The 15057-nt window shown below is 49.6% G+C and overlaps 1 protein-coding gene across 1 annotated transcript in view; it reads right to left on the minus strand.

Moving 5' to 3' along the window:
* The window catches only part of LOC147692587 (RNA-binding protein 6-like), a 1208024-nt gene that overhangs the window by 331309 nt on the left and 861658 nt on the right, over window positions 1-15057 (minus strand). The window contains exon 11 of the mRNA XM_086938798.1: window positions 14349-14509. Within this exon, the coding sequence (XP_086794924.1) occupies window positions 14349-14509 (161 nt within the window). The remainder of the gene's footprint in view (window positions 1-14348; window positions 14510-15057) is intronic.

Here is a 15057-nt window from a genome sequence, read left to right on the forward strand (position 1 = left end):
TCTTGGCGAAGTTCCACAACTTCACTACAAAAGAGGAGATCCTCAGATCCACAAAGCTTGAAGGGCACATTCTTTCCTACCGTCAGCTCACGGGCTTTGGAAGAACAAGGGGGAATCCAAAACGTCTTGGCTTCTTCAATTCAATAAGGAAGAAAGCCAATTTAGAGCTGTATCCATGAGCCCGATTGATTGAAGGCGGTCAAGGAGTCTTTGATGAGGGACAGTATCGAAAGCGGTTGACAAGTCCAACATAATAAAGACGACTTTCCTCCTATGTCAAGGGAAGCCCTTATGTATTCAGCAACTTCCACTAGGTCTGTCTCAGAGCTAAAGCGAGGGCTAAAGCCCAACTGGCTAAGGTGCAGAAGATGGTTCTCTTCCAAGAACAGGGAAAGCTGCGATATGACAAATTTTTCAAACACTTTTGGAGAAGGGAGATAGGCCTATAATTCGCAGGTGCTTTGGGATCCGCTGTAGGTTTTTTAAATAATGGTAGAATTTCGGTCCTATCCAATGTGCCGGAATCCAGCATGAAGACAGAGAAGCGTTCAACAGTCTGTTTACAGTTGGATTTATTACATGGAATGGTTTAGCCAGTATCAGGGGAGGGAATTGGTCAGACAGAGATCCTGACTTCAGGCTCTTGATGGCGGCGAAGGAGCCTTCTAGACACATAGGCGAAGGAGCCTTCTAGACACATAGGCTTTATGTTACCAAGTGTTGCATTTCAGAAGTAGTCTTAGTAACTTTAACTCTTTCAGGAAAAAATGCCTCCTGATTGCATATCAGCAAGTAAATTTGCCTGAATAGCAGAAATGTTATCTTGGAAAAATGATGCCAGTGATCCATACCATTCAGCTGAAGGTTGGAGATCTTTAGAGGCAACCTCGGGTCTCATAAATGATTTTACAATTTTAAAGTTCTCTTTAGTTTTGTTACCAGCATGGGCTATCCTAGTTTCAAAGAAATCTTTTTTTTGCTAGACGAACCTCTGCGTAATAATTCTTCAATGCAAGCTTGTAGGAAATGTTATCCTCTAAGCCAGGGTTCTTCAAACTGTGGGGCGCGCCCCCTGGGGGGGCCCGGCACCATCCCAGGGGGGGCGCGCGATCCACTCTGATCTTCCCTTTGTGCCCGTTCCTTTGTCCCTGTGGCAGCGCGATGTGACTCTCTGTGAGGGCGGGCGATTTCCGTCAGAGTGGGGCTGCAGGGGCCTAAGAGCTGAACAAAGCTCATTAGCATGCAAATGGTCTCTTAAAGAGGTGTGAAGTGCTCGGGTGTGGCTGGCTGGCTGAGTGTGTGTGTGCCCAGAAGCTGTGTCAGCCGGGGCACACACAGGCAGGGTGAGATGGAGAGGGAGGGAGGAAGGAGACAGAGACAGATAGACAGAGGGAGAGCGAGGGAGGGAGACAGGCAGACAGAGGGGGAGCGAGGGAGGGAGACAGAGGCTGACAGAGCGAGAGCAAGGGAGGCAGCGCGAGGGAGAGTGAGGGAGGGAGACATGTAGACAGAGGGAGAGCGAGGGAGGGAGACAGGCAGACAGAGGGAGAGCGAGGGAGAGCGAGGGAGGCAGAGTGAGGGAGAGCGAGGGAAACAGGGAGAGCGAGGGAGACAGAGGAAGAGCGAGGGAGGCAGAGTGAGAGAGAGCGAGGGAGACAGAGGGAGAGCGAGGGAGACAGCGGCAGCTAGAGGGAGAGCGAGGGATGTCGGCTGGAGCCGGCCACCAGACGTCCGTTATGTTGCCATGTGGGTGAATAGATGCATGGGTGTAGTGGTGGATGTATGGGTTGAGTGATGGGTGGAATGGTGGATGTGTGGGTGACATGGTGGATGTATGGGTGGGGGGTGGATGGATGAGTGAGGAGATGGATGGATGGATGGGTGAAGGGGTGGATGGATGGTGGGAGAGAGGATGGATGCATGAGTGGAGGGATGGATGGGAGTGGATGGATGTGTGTATGGTTGGAATGGTAGATGGATGGGTGGATGGATGGATCAGTGAAATGGTGGTTGGATCGATGAGGGGTGGATGGTGGACGAGTCGGTGGGTGGGTGGATGGATGAGAGAGGTGATGGATGGATGTATTGATGTATTGATGGGTGAAGGGGTGAATGAATGGATGGATGGATGAGTGAAGGGGTGGATGTGGGGATGGATGAGTGATTGAGGAGGGTGGATGGACGGGGGGATGGATGGAGGAGTGAAGGGGTGGGTGAGAGATCAATGGATGGATTCATGAGTGGATGGATGAGTGGGTGGATGGGTGAAGGGTGGATGGAGGGATGGGTGGCTGGGTGAGGGGGGAATGGAGAGAGAGGGGGAGGATGGATGGATGGATGAGTGAGGACATGGATGAATGATTGGCAGAGTGGATGGGCAGGTGTGTGCATAGATGGGTGAGGAGAGGAGCATGGAGATGGTTGGGACAGAGAGTGCATGCATGAGTGGGGGAGGGTGGAGAGCGTGAGGGATGAATGGGTGGGTGGATGGATGAGTGGGGGGTTGAGTGGGTGGACGGATGAGTGACTGGGTGGATGGATGAGTGGGTGGGGGGATGGCTGGATGGGTGAGAGGGTGGGTGGTTGGATGGATGAGTGAGTGGATGGATGGGTGGAGGAGTGGATGGATGGATGGGTGGAAGAGTGGTTGGATGAATGGAGGAGTGGATGGATGAATGAATGGAGGAGTGGATGGATGAGTGGGAGGATAGCTTGGGTGAAGGGGTGAGTGGTTGGATGGATGCGTGGGTGGATGGATGGATGGGTGGAAGAGTGGATGGATTGGTGAGGGGATGGATTGGGTGAAGGGATGGATGATGGATGAATGGGTGGATGGGTGGATGGAGGGATGGATGGGTGAGATGATGGATGGAGGGATGGATGGTGGATGGGTTTGCAAGTGGTTGAAGGGGTTTGGATGTGGATGGGGCACAGATGGAGGGAAGGAATGAATGGTGGGGGAGTTGGTGGATGACAAGGTGTACATGATGGATGGGGAGGGTTGTGATGACTTCCTTTGCCTTGGAGGATTGTGTTTTGAGCTGTGTGGTACGCCTCTGTTGTTACGCCACACCCACTCACAGGCCTGCAGTTTGCTAGGCACTCTTGTGTTGAGCATTGTTTGCCGGATATGGCCCGTGGTTTGCGCGTTGCAGTCGATCATGTGGTGTGCCGGATTCCCGAGGTTTCGGTCGGGTGGTGGGGGGGCCCAACATCTGGGGGAATTCAGCTGGGGGGGCTCAACCTGGAAAAGTTTGAATACCTCTGCTCTAAGCTATAGTCTTTTCTTCATTTCCTTTCAAGGTGCATTGCCATGGGCCTGCTAATACCTCACAATTCCAAGTCAGTCCTGGCGAATCAATCCTGGTATTAAATGCTCCAATCTATTGGATAGGATAGATAAAAGAGAAGGATAAGTATAAAAGGCACACTGTTGGAGGTCCTTCCCAGGTTTAAGTATCACAGTTACTTTTATCTCCCCATCGGCAATGTGATTAAAAAGTGCTGTTATTTTAGTTGTAAGTTGGGGTGCAATTGTCTTGTATATGGCCGTGGATAAAAGAAGGGATTTTACTGTCACAAACACTTCCCTTTTTGCTATTGTAAAAATCTATAGCCTCGACTAGGAGTCAGTAAGTCTCCAAACCTTAGAAAAGTGATATATGATATCTTCTATCCAAGTGCATGGGACTCATCAAAGTACAGATTCTACAGACATCATTCCTGCCAAAACTTCCTCCGCACTTTCAAAATATCTGTTGCCTTCTCAACCTCCCCCTATGAGAGGGACACCTCCCGCAGGAACGGAAGACAGCAGAGGTCATACCCATTCATAAAAACAAGAAAGTTCAGATGGAAGACCTTTCCAATCTACAACCCATTTCATTACTACCCCTCATGAGTAAACTCCTGGAAACGTCTATCAATAAACTCCTGTCAGACTATGTTAAGTCCTCAGGTAGCCTTGACACATCGCAATCAGGTTATAGGCCTAAGTGCAGCACGGAGACAGCCCTGGTGGCTGTCACGGATAACATCAGGATGGACTTAGATAAGGGCCAACCCACTCTTCTTGTGCTGTTAGACCTCTTGGCCGCGTTTGACACGGTTGATCACCAGATTCTGCTTAGGAGGATGGAGGAAATAGGGATTGGTGGTTTAGCCTCGCGGAGGTTGACAAGCTTTCTCACTAATCGATCATAAGTCATCCTCGGACCCTTTCGATCTAGAACCACAGAGCTGACCAATTAAGCGCCACAGAAATCATGTCTGAGCCCACCTTGTTTAACATATATGCCGCTCCCTTGGCTGATCTCCTGAGGTCCTCCGGGTTTACGCCTATCTCATATGCTGATGATAAGCAGCTTATCTTCTCTTTCAATAACTCTACCCTATCTACCCAGGCTAGCTTCTCTTCAGGCATGATAGCGATTTCTAATTGGATGAGGAGTAACTTCCTCCAACTTAACATAGGGAAGACATCATGCTTTTTGGTGAGGCCTTCCTGTTATGGTCTCCAAACTGGTGGCCACCGGTTCTCTGTTCTCCCCCTGCAACTAAGACAGTTGTAAAAAATCTTGGTGTCCGCCTAGATCAGGCGCTAACCATGAAGGAACATGCGGCCCACACTGTCGGCTCCTGTTTCCATGTACTGAGTCTGCTGAGACGTGTCTTTCCCTTTCTTCCAGACTCCTCAAGGAAAACCCTCATCCAGACACTGGTACTAAGCAGACTGGATTACTGCAACACTGCTGGTATTAGCTAATGAGACTTCTCTGGATCGGTTGCAAGTAGTCCAGAAGACCGCGGCACGTCTGGTCTTACACGCACCTTCTAGAACCGCCTTGGCCCCGTTGCTTCAACAGCTCCACTAGCTACCAGTGCGCAAACGAATCAAGTTTAAAATTTGCTGCACCGTTCATAAAGCTGTGTTTTGCAAGGGCCCGGCTTACCTTGCTGAGAAATTAATTCATTATGCCTTCGTTAGGGATCTACGCTCAGGAGCGAAATCTCTTCTTGTAGTACCCCGGGTCAAGAAGTTTAGGATGGGGGGAGGGGAGAGAAGCCTTTTCGCATCTTGCACCTCTCCACTGGAATGAGCTCCCTATTACGATGAGAAAATGTCCAGATCATCTTCAATTTAGAAGACTCATTAAAATAGCCCTGTTCTAATATTTTACTTAGCAGCTTTCTCCTGCATGTTCCGCAGCACAGATTTACCCCTTCAGGGGTGATTCAGGCACTATATAAGCCTATAAATAAATACATAATGCAAATGCTACTTACCAGTATGCATCTGTTCGAGGCATGTGGGCTGCTGAATTCATATCTGTGCATAGATCGCCGCCTAGTGTTGGGTCCGGATGATTGCACATTGTTGTCCTGGAAGAGTCTTCGAAGTATCACAAGATAGGTGGCTCCTCCCCTGGACTACAGTGCGCATGGGCATCGACTCCATCCCCAGATTGTTTTTAGCCATTGTGGCCGAGATGGAGTGAACTTTGTGAGTGATGACCATGTTATGAAATGTATGTAAACACTGCAGCTGCTACAGGCGCCGGGGAGGAGGGCGGGCAATATGAATGTCAGCAGCCCTACATGCCAAGAACAGATGCATACTGGTAAGTAGCATTTGCAGTTCGAGGCATGTGGGCTGCTGAATTCATATCTGTGCATAGAATACATAGCAGTCCCTCCATTAGCGGCGGCCGCCCGTGCCAGCTGCAGCAGTTTGGAAAAGTGTCTTGAGAACAGCCTGCCCTACAGCTGCCTGCTGTTTAGAGTGCACGTCTACACAGTAATGTTTAGTAAATGTATGTGTGGTAGACCATGTGGCTGCTCTACATATGTCCTCTAAGGGAATGTTTCCAAGGAAGGCCATAGCGGCCCCCAACTTTCTGGTGGAGTGGGCTCTCGGTGGAATTGTAAGAGTGCGTTTAGCTTTTGCATAACAGATCTGAATACATTTCACGATCCACCTAGCAATACCAGCCTTGGAAATAGCGTTACCTTTGTGGTGTGACGCAAAGGCAACGAAAAGCTGCTTAGTCTTTCTAAAATCCTTGGTCCTGTCAATGTAATACATTAGGGCCCTTTTGACGTCAAGGGTGTGGAGCATCCGCTCCGCCAGTGACTCAGGATTTTGAAAAAACGCCGGCAACTCAATTGTTTGGTTTATGTGGAACTGAGACACAACCTTGGGTAGAAATTTAGGGTTAGTGCGGAGCACTACCCTGTTAGCATGAACCTGGAAGAATGGCTCCTGGATTGTGAGGGCCTGCAGCTCACTAACTCTCCGTAGCGATGTAATTGCTACTAAGAAAGCCACTTTCCAAGTCAAGAACTGAAGTTTGCAGGAATGTAGTGGCTCAAAGGGAGGACCCATCAGTCTCGTAAGAACCACATTGAGGTTCCATTCTGGAGCTGGTGGGGTCCGTGGTGGAATGACCCTTTTGAGTCCTTCCAGAAAAGCTTTGATAGCAGGCACTTTGAAAAGTGAAAGGTGCTGTCTATTCTGGAGGTATGCGGCCATCGCAGACAGGTGAATGCGGATGGAAGTATATGCCAAATTACACTGGTACAGATGGAACAGGTAACAGATGATGTTCTGAATGGAAGCATCTAGTGGATTAATGTTGTGGTTTGCGCAATAAATGACAAACTGCTTCCATTTGGCCGCATAACAGGCTCTAGTAGTGGGCTTTCTTGCCTCCCGAATGATGTCCATGCAATTGGGAGGAAGGTTAAGGTAGCCAAACTCTAGGACCTCAGGAGCCAGATCGCCAGGTTGAGCTGTCGCGGATCTGGGTGCTGAATGTCGCCATGGCTCTGCGTCAGAAGGCTGGGTGTGAGATGAAGCCTTTGATGCGGTACCACGGACAGTTCCAGAAACGTGGTGTACCATGGTTGGCGAGCCCACGTCGGCGCAACCAGGATGAAAGTCATCGAATGTTGCCCGAGCTTGCGTGCCACCAGCGGTATCAGGGGTGCTGGGGGAAAAGCGTACGCAAATTTGCCTGACCAGTTCATCCATATCGCATTGCCCTGCGATTGCGGGTGTGGGAACCTGGCGGCGAAGCTTTGGCATTTTGCGTTCTCCCTTGTGGCGAGCAGGTCTATCTCTGGATGACCCCATCTTTGAAAGTACGGCTGGAGTACCGATGGATGTATCTCCCACTCGTGCATCTGGTGGCTGTGCCTGCTGAGCAGGTCCGCCATCTGATTGTCTTTGCCTGGGAGGTGTTCTGCCATGAGGAAGATGTTTCTCTGAATGGCCCACTTCCACATGCTCTGAGCCAGATGAGACAGCTGCGGAGAGTGTGTTCCTCCCTGTTTCTGAATGTAGTACATGGCCGTCATGTTGTCCGTCCGGATCAACACGACCTTGTTGCACAGATGTACTTTGAACGCCTTTAAGGCCATGAAGATCGCCATCAGTTCTAACACATTGATGTGCATCTTCTTCTGCTGTAGAGTCCATAGTCCCTGCACTGTGTAATGGAGTACATGCGCTCCCCAACCCTGGAGAAAAGCGTCCGTCGTCAGGATAATCTGTGGCACAGGCTCCTGGAATGGTCGGCCCTTGCTAAGATTTTGTGGATTCCACCAATGCAGAGAGTTGTATGCCCGACCGCTCACCAACACTAGGTCTTTCAATTGCCCGTGAGCCTGAGTCCACTGACGTGCCAAGCACTCCTGAAGCGGACGCATATGTAGTCTCGCGTGCGGGACAATGGAGATGCAGGAGGCCATCATGCCTATCAACTGCATGAACACTCTTGCTGGAAGCGAGTGCTGAGGTCTGAATGTTTGGATCAGCGACTGAATGCTGGCGATTCTCACTCAATTCGGATGCGCAGTGGCCGCCAGAGTGTTTATGGTCGCCCCCAGATACTGCCGTATGTGGGCAGGCTGGAGATGGGATTTTGGGTAATTCAGTGAGAACCCCAGATCGTGCAGAAGGTGAATGGTGTGGGACACGTGGTCGGCGCACTGCTGGTCCGACTTTGCTTGAATGAGCCAGTCGTCCAGATAGGGGTGGACGTGGATGTTCTGACATCTTAGATGCGCCGCCACCGTCGCTAGGCACTTCGTGAAGACCCTGGGCGCTGTGGTGACCCCAAAAGGCAGAACCTTGAACTGGTAGTGCTGGTTTTGAATGGTGAACCTTAGACATTTTCTGTGTGAAGGATGCAGGGGAATGTGAAAGTATGCATCCTTGAGATCCAGAGTTGCCAGGAAGTCCCCTTGCCGAAGCAGTGGGAGAACCTGCTGCAGTGTGAGCATATGGAAATGTTCTGACAGAATGTACAAGTTGAGAGGTCTGAGGTCTAGGATGGGCCTGAGGGATCCGTCCTTCTTTGGAATTAGAAAGTACAGGGAGTAAACCCCTGTACCCCTTTCCTGCAGTGGAACGAGCTCTATTGCCCCTTTTTGCAGCATGACGTTGACTTCCTGCTGCAACAAGTGCAAGTGCTCGCCGGACATAGGACGGCTCTTTGGAGGTATGTTGGGTGGAGTGGATGTGAGCTCCAGACAATAACCGTATTGGATAAGAGATCTGACCCACCTGTCCGTGGTGATGGACTTCCACACGGGCAGGAACTGCTGGAGTCTCCCCCCGACCGGTGTTGCGTGGTCGGGGGGCAGTGACAAGGCGTCACTGTTTGCTGGCGGTGGAGGACCTGGAGCTGTTATTTCCTCGTCCTCTGCCTTTGTTGCCACGGTATCCACCCCTACCCTTGTTGGTATATGAGGATTGGGTGTTACTTTTATAGAATTGCGTGGATTGTGATGCTTGACCCCTTGAGGTGCCTCTGTTATTGGAGCGGCGAAAGGAACCACCCCGAAACTGCTGGGACTGCAGGGCACCCATAGATTTAGCAGTGTCAGTGTCCTTTTTCATTTTTTCGAGGGTGGCATCCACTTCTGGGCCAAACAGGTGGTCTGGATTGACCGTTTGGGTTAGGATGGTAGTCTGAATGTCTGGTTTAAAGCCTGATATTCTGAGCCATGCATGCCGGCGTAGCAGAACGCTAGTGTTGATTGCTCGTGAGGCGGTATCAGCCACATCTAGAGCACACTTAATTGAGGCATTGGTGATAAGCTTCCCCTCCTGAATCAACATTTCAGCAGCCTCCTTATACTGATCTGGTAAGTGCTGTAGAAGGGTCTCTAGAGTGTCATAGTGTGCCCTGTCGTAGCGTGCAAGTAGCGCCTGCGTGTTGGATATGCGCCACATATTGGCTGCCTGCGCAGCAATACGTTTCCCTGAAGCCTCAAACACTTTCGATTCCTTGTCTGGGGGAGGAGCATCACTCGTGGTTTGTGAGTTGGCTCGTTTACGTGCGTTGGAGACAACCAAAGAGTCTAGTGGCAACTGTCCTTTGATGTACGTTGGATCAGTGGGTGCTGCCTTGTATTTCTTGTCAATACGAGGATTAATGACTCTTGCCCGGGTGGGCTCCTTGAAAACCTCTGGCGCATGTTTTAACACTCCTTTGAGCATTGGCAATGTCTTAACAGTTTTTTCAGCCACTGAGAAAGTGTCAAAAAGAAAATCGACATCTACTGGGCCTGCATGGAGGTCGACGTCATGATTGGCTGCAGCCCTTTCAATTAGCAAAAACAACAAGTGATGGACCGAATGTGGATCAATGTCACACATTCCCCCAGTCAAAAGATCTGGGCCCAAATCCATCGTTTTTTTGCACTCCACACCACCCTGGGTTAGACAATGGCGATATGCAAATCAGTTCTGACCCTGTTGCCCCATGGGAACAGTCCAGTCCGAACTACAAAAGCCATGTCCTTCCCAGAACGGAATCAAGCATCCGAGGACCGGACCGGTTTCGAGGTAACACCTCTCATCAGCCCGGCTTGCTTGACTCCAAGTGATGTGGAGTGCCTGGGACCCACGTCTGGGCATCCCCAGCGCACTTAGGGCGGCAATTGCAAAAACAACAAGTGATGGACCGAATGTGGATCAATGTCACACATTCCCCCAGTCAAAAGATCTGGGCCCAAATCCATCGTTTTTTTGCACTCCACACCACCCTGGGTTAGACAATGGCGATATGCAAATCAGTTCTGACCCTGTTGCCCTTTCAATTAGAGCGTTGAAGGCCGCAGAGTCTTCCGTTGGGGAAGTTTTTGCAGCAAAAAGCTGCGGCTCGTGTCCCGAATGAGGGTCCACAGGGTCGCCCCCGGCAGACCATGGCTCAGTGACATCCTCTGGGTCTGAGTAAACTGGATAAGCATACTCATCCTCGTCGTCTCCATCACCCTCCCCAGCATTAGAATGAGTGGGTGAGAGTTCCTGACCTTGCGGAGATGCAGGCTCCATAGGGGCAGATGTACCCGCAGAGTCCAACTTCTTTTTAAGTGGGATGTGGAAATGCTCCAACGCTGGCTCCTGGGTGATCTTCCGTTTAAGGAGAGAGAGCTTGCCTGTGTTGGCGTCGATGACCACCTCTCGACGCTCCTCCTCCGCTAGTGGTCGGTGTCGTGGGTTTGGAACCACCAACGATGCCCTTGGCGTCGAAGTCAACTTTAAGGGCACTCCGGTCCCAGGTTTCGCAGTGAAAGCCTTCGGCGCCGTCTTTGGCGGCAGCGTGAAGAGAATCGGCGTCTGCGCCTTCGCCGGTTTCTGTAGAGGCTTGGGCGGCACAGTGTTCTTTGGCTCGACCGCCGCGGCCCCCTCCCAAATACGCTGAAGGGACTCCGTGACCTTCTTGGTGAACGAGGCGGAGGGACGGACCGGCTCGAGAGAGTCCTCCGAAGCCGGATTTGGGTCGGCGACCAAGGCCGCAGTCTTCGGAGCCGACGCAGCTCCCCCCTTCGCCTTGTCAACTGGAAGCGGTGCAGCCAGAGACTTGGGGTCGTCCTGGCTCTTCTTCGGGGCCTTTTTATGGTCATCGACCTTCTTGGTGTCGACGCGACTCTTCAGAGAGTCGATCAACTTCGGCGCCGACGCAGCCGCGTCGGGCGTCTTCGCCTTCGACACCGCAGTCTTCGGATCGGCCATTTTGGCGTGGCCCTTGAGCTCGACGGCCATCTTGGATTTCTTCGGGGCCGAGGCCTCCGAAGTCTTAGATCCAACCAGTGCGACTTGCACTTTCGGTTTCGATACTGGTGGCGTCGACACCGATGGTTTCACTTTCGGTTTTTGCACCGGGAGTGGTGCTGCACCAATGTCCGTGGCCGGGCCGGAAGGCGGAGCCGTGGGACGGGTAACGAGGTCTTGGGTAAGGCCCGAAGGCGATCCCTCGACCTGGGCCTCATAATGGTGGCTGGCCCCGGAGTCAGTGTGAGGAAGCTCCTCTTCCGAGCTATCCTCTACGGTGGCAATGGCCCTGTCGTCGTCCCCTACCTCCTCGACGACTTCCTCGAACTCCTCGTCTTCCGCGTCGTAGTTTTCCTCGACCTCTGACGCCGGGTTAGAGTCTGAGACATTCTGGATGGTGTCGTCGTCAACATCCTCCTCGAAGATGTTCGCCGGAGGGGGTGCCGAACTCTGGGCCTGCAGTCTTGCGGCCCGGCGTAGCTTGAGAGTCTTCTTCGACCGGAACTTGGAGCAGGCCATACACTTGGCCTCGTCGTGGTCCGGTGACAAGCACTTGTTGCACACTGGGTGCACGTCGATGTGCGGGTACTTTGAGGCACACACTGGGCACCTCTTAAATGGACTTCGTTCCATGATGAAGTAGTCTGGAGCGTCGTGTAGGCCCGTCCGCGCCGACAGCACGCGGAAGAGCAGCAAGTGTTCGGAGCCGATGAATAAACCAACCCGAACGATAGACAATACCGACGCGAGTCCTAAAGACCTTTTGGTCTCAAGTAAAGAAAGTTAAACAACTATTGATTCCGACAGAGGAAACCGAAACACATCCGAACCCAATGGCGGAAAAAAACAATCTGGGGATGGAGTCGATGCCCATGCGCACTGTAGTCCAGGGGAGGAGCCACCTATCTCGTGATACTTCGAAGACTCTTCCAGGACAACAATGTGCAATCATCCGGACCCAACACTAGGCGGCGATCTATGCACAGATATGAATTCAGCAGCCCACATGCCTCAAACATTAGAGTGCTTCCTAAAGTCTTTTGAGTTTGCCTTCTTCAGTAAGCCCTTGTTCTACCATGTGTGCTATTCAGCACACATACCATTTCCATTTTCTCCTTCAACTAGTAGGCCAAAAGAGTGCTCATCTTGAATCCCATTTTATGTCTATCACCTTCTACCCACACCCCCCTTTTAGGGGCCCACCTCACTCAAATGTCACCCTTTGGCAAACTCTCTTCTATCCCTCTAGTTCAAGGAAGTGTTCAGCCTCCACCTTACGTCTTGTCTAATCTGTTTTTCCAGTCTAAGTCATGGTCTCTTCTTCCCTCATGCCCCTAGTTTTACCAGTTTAATTATTTCTGCTGTGACCTTATCTGACAAACCAATGTTTCCTGTTTATTTGTAAAATAGAGCATTTTGTTGTCTTTTTCAAAAAGAATCCAAACAGGGAAGGTCTACTTGTATCAAGTGTTGCCTTGGCATAGCTTTCCAGTGATCACTTTAAGACCAGTTGCCTGCTGAATGGTAGCAAACACAATATCTTGAAAGAACAGGGATGAGTGACCCTGGAAAGAATGTGTCCTGCAAGCTTTGTGGATCTGAGGATCTCCTCTTTTGTAGTGAAGTTGTGGAACTTCGTCAAGACATCTCTGGGCCTTTTATCATGTATTCACCTAATTGGACCCACTCTGCGGACCCCGTCCAACTCGCCCTCAGCAAGGCCATTATCTAGAAGACTGGAGAAAATCAGTATTATAAAGGCTTTCAAGTCTGGGCCATCCACAGTGCCTTGAACCTTCAGATCCTCTCTTCACGATTGGTTCTCCAATTCCTCACAAGGTAGGAAGGCCACTTCACCAATATTCCTCAGTCCCAGCATTTTCCATGCCACCCTGCATAGATAACCTATTTGCTCCACGAGAGTCCAAATACTTTATACGGGGTTTCCATCAGTTCCTGAAGGGCCCTAGCAAGGCCATCCCTCAAGATCTCTCTCTACTCAGTTGAAGTTGGCTCAGTCATCTATGAACTCCTTTGTTATCTAAGCCATGACTGACCTTTGAACCTCCACCTGTGTAGTGATTTATAGTGCCTCCTCATTGGCAGATTGTTGTGCTCTTTTAACACTAGGGGGAGAACGCTGCAGATTTCTCCGAATTGATTTCATTGGCAACATCCGATGCAGGCCAATCCCCACTAGTGGGCAGCCCTTCAGAAATAGGCAGTAAGGAGATCCTGACCCAGCTTAGTTACTTAGTCCAGATAAGTACATAGTATGACTCTTGCTTACCACTTGGGATTGCATGGTGTAATGTCTAGATTGCAAGTAAATCAGGAAGTACAGACCCTCACCGTTGTTAGTTATCATGTTGCCAATGCCAATCTTCTCAGGTGAACCCCAGCAGCACTCATAGTGAAGGTCACTTATTGTAGATCCTCAGTTCCTAAATGGTCCCACTTGATAAGGCTCTTGTTGCTCCTTTAATTCTCATTGTACTAGAGCCGGTATCCAGCAACTTCTCCTGCTCTGAAGGAGATCCCCACAGTGCCAAAACCCTGAAGACCAGGTAATACAGTGCACCTGACGTTGCTCGCCGGGTCTCCCATCAAAAAGAGGCAGGAGCGGACCCCATTTTGAAATGTTATTACCGGGAGGGAAAGGACATCTTCTCTTTATGACTATCCTGTTCAAAAGCGGTTGCTCTACTATAGCTGTAGCTCCCCCACACCCAGGAACAATCTCTCCCCCGCAGCTGCTTCTCATGACCAATGGAGTGAATGCCTGCCAGCTTCATTCGCCATTTTCAGGAAACTGGAGTGGGGCTGTGGCATGTCACTTCATGCCCACATTTTCTTTTTAATTTTATTTAAAGTAAGGAAAATCAGGAGGAGCAATTTGTGACCGAATATTAAAATGTGTCAAATATTTGTTATGTACACAGATGCTCCATTCTGAGTTTTAATAGGATATTGCACTTGGTTGGAGATACTCCGCATTTATGGGTATCAAATGATACAGAAAAGAACATATATATTTAATCCCCAGCCTGCATATAAAACGAGAAAATACTTGATAATATATTCTTCCTCCAGCTTTTTTCTCAAAGATTATCCATGTGTTCCCAAATAAGGAATTCATAATTATGCATATTTTAAAAATGTGCAAATCCAATCATCTAGATTTTGGCTAGACAACACAAAAAGGTCACTAGATTAGAACGCATTCCTCTTTAGAAGGATACAAGGAAAGAGTCAGAAAAAGTGTAAATGAGGCAAGACTCACCTCGTGTGACTCCATCTCGATGAATCCGAAAGTTTTGCCTTTTCCCTTGAAGCTGTTCATTATAATGCGAACATTTTCAGGACGAATGTTGACAAATGGCGCAAAGGCTTTTACCACAGTCATGGGTGTTGTACTGCATAGAATGGACCTGATCATCATGGCTGATAAATTACAAAGGAAGGGAGTAGGGATGAAAAGAAAAAGAACAAAAAACAAATTAGTATAAAAATCACAAAACAAGTTAGCAAAAGTAATTTACAGAAATTGGAATTATCGAAGGTAGGTGGAACTGCAGAGCATCAAGAGAGTTAGATTAAAGCTACCAAACTTAGAATGAGATAAGCGGTCTCGACCATTCAAATAATCTCAAACTGTCTTCTTAATTAAAGTAAAGTTTTATTTTCAACAGCAACTGAAGATGCAGCATGTTAACTTTACACACTACCTGTGCCACATACATTAACTGCAATGACAGATAACAGATCATCGTTTTAAATCAATAAAGTGTATCAAGTTGTATGCGAGACATGCTCAAGACTGCTGAAAGTTAGTCTAAAACTCATGTTTAATAAGACAGACTTGTGCCTTTTTATAGGAGAGAACAGAAAGTGTTTTTTTTTTTAAAACCTTTATTCGAAAAAGAAGGAGATACATGCGCAGGCCCACAACCATCATGGCCGGCCGCAAAGACAATCAATGAAAACAGGAG

Source organism: Lissotriton vulgaris, chromosome 9, assembly GCF_964263255.1.
Source record: "Lissotriton vulgaris chromosome 9, aLisVul1.2, whole genome shotgun sequence".
NCBI classification, from domain to species: Eukaryota; Metazoa; Chordata; class Amphibia; order Caudata; family Salamandridae; genus Lissotriton; species Lissotriton vulgaris.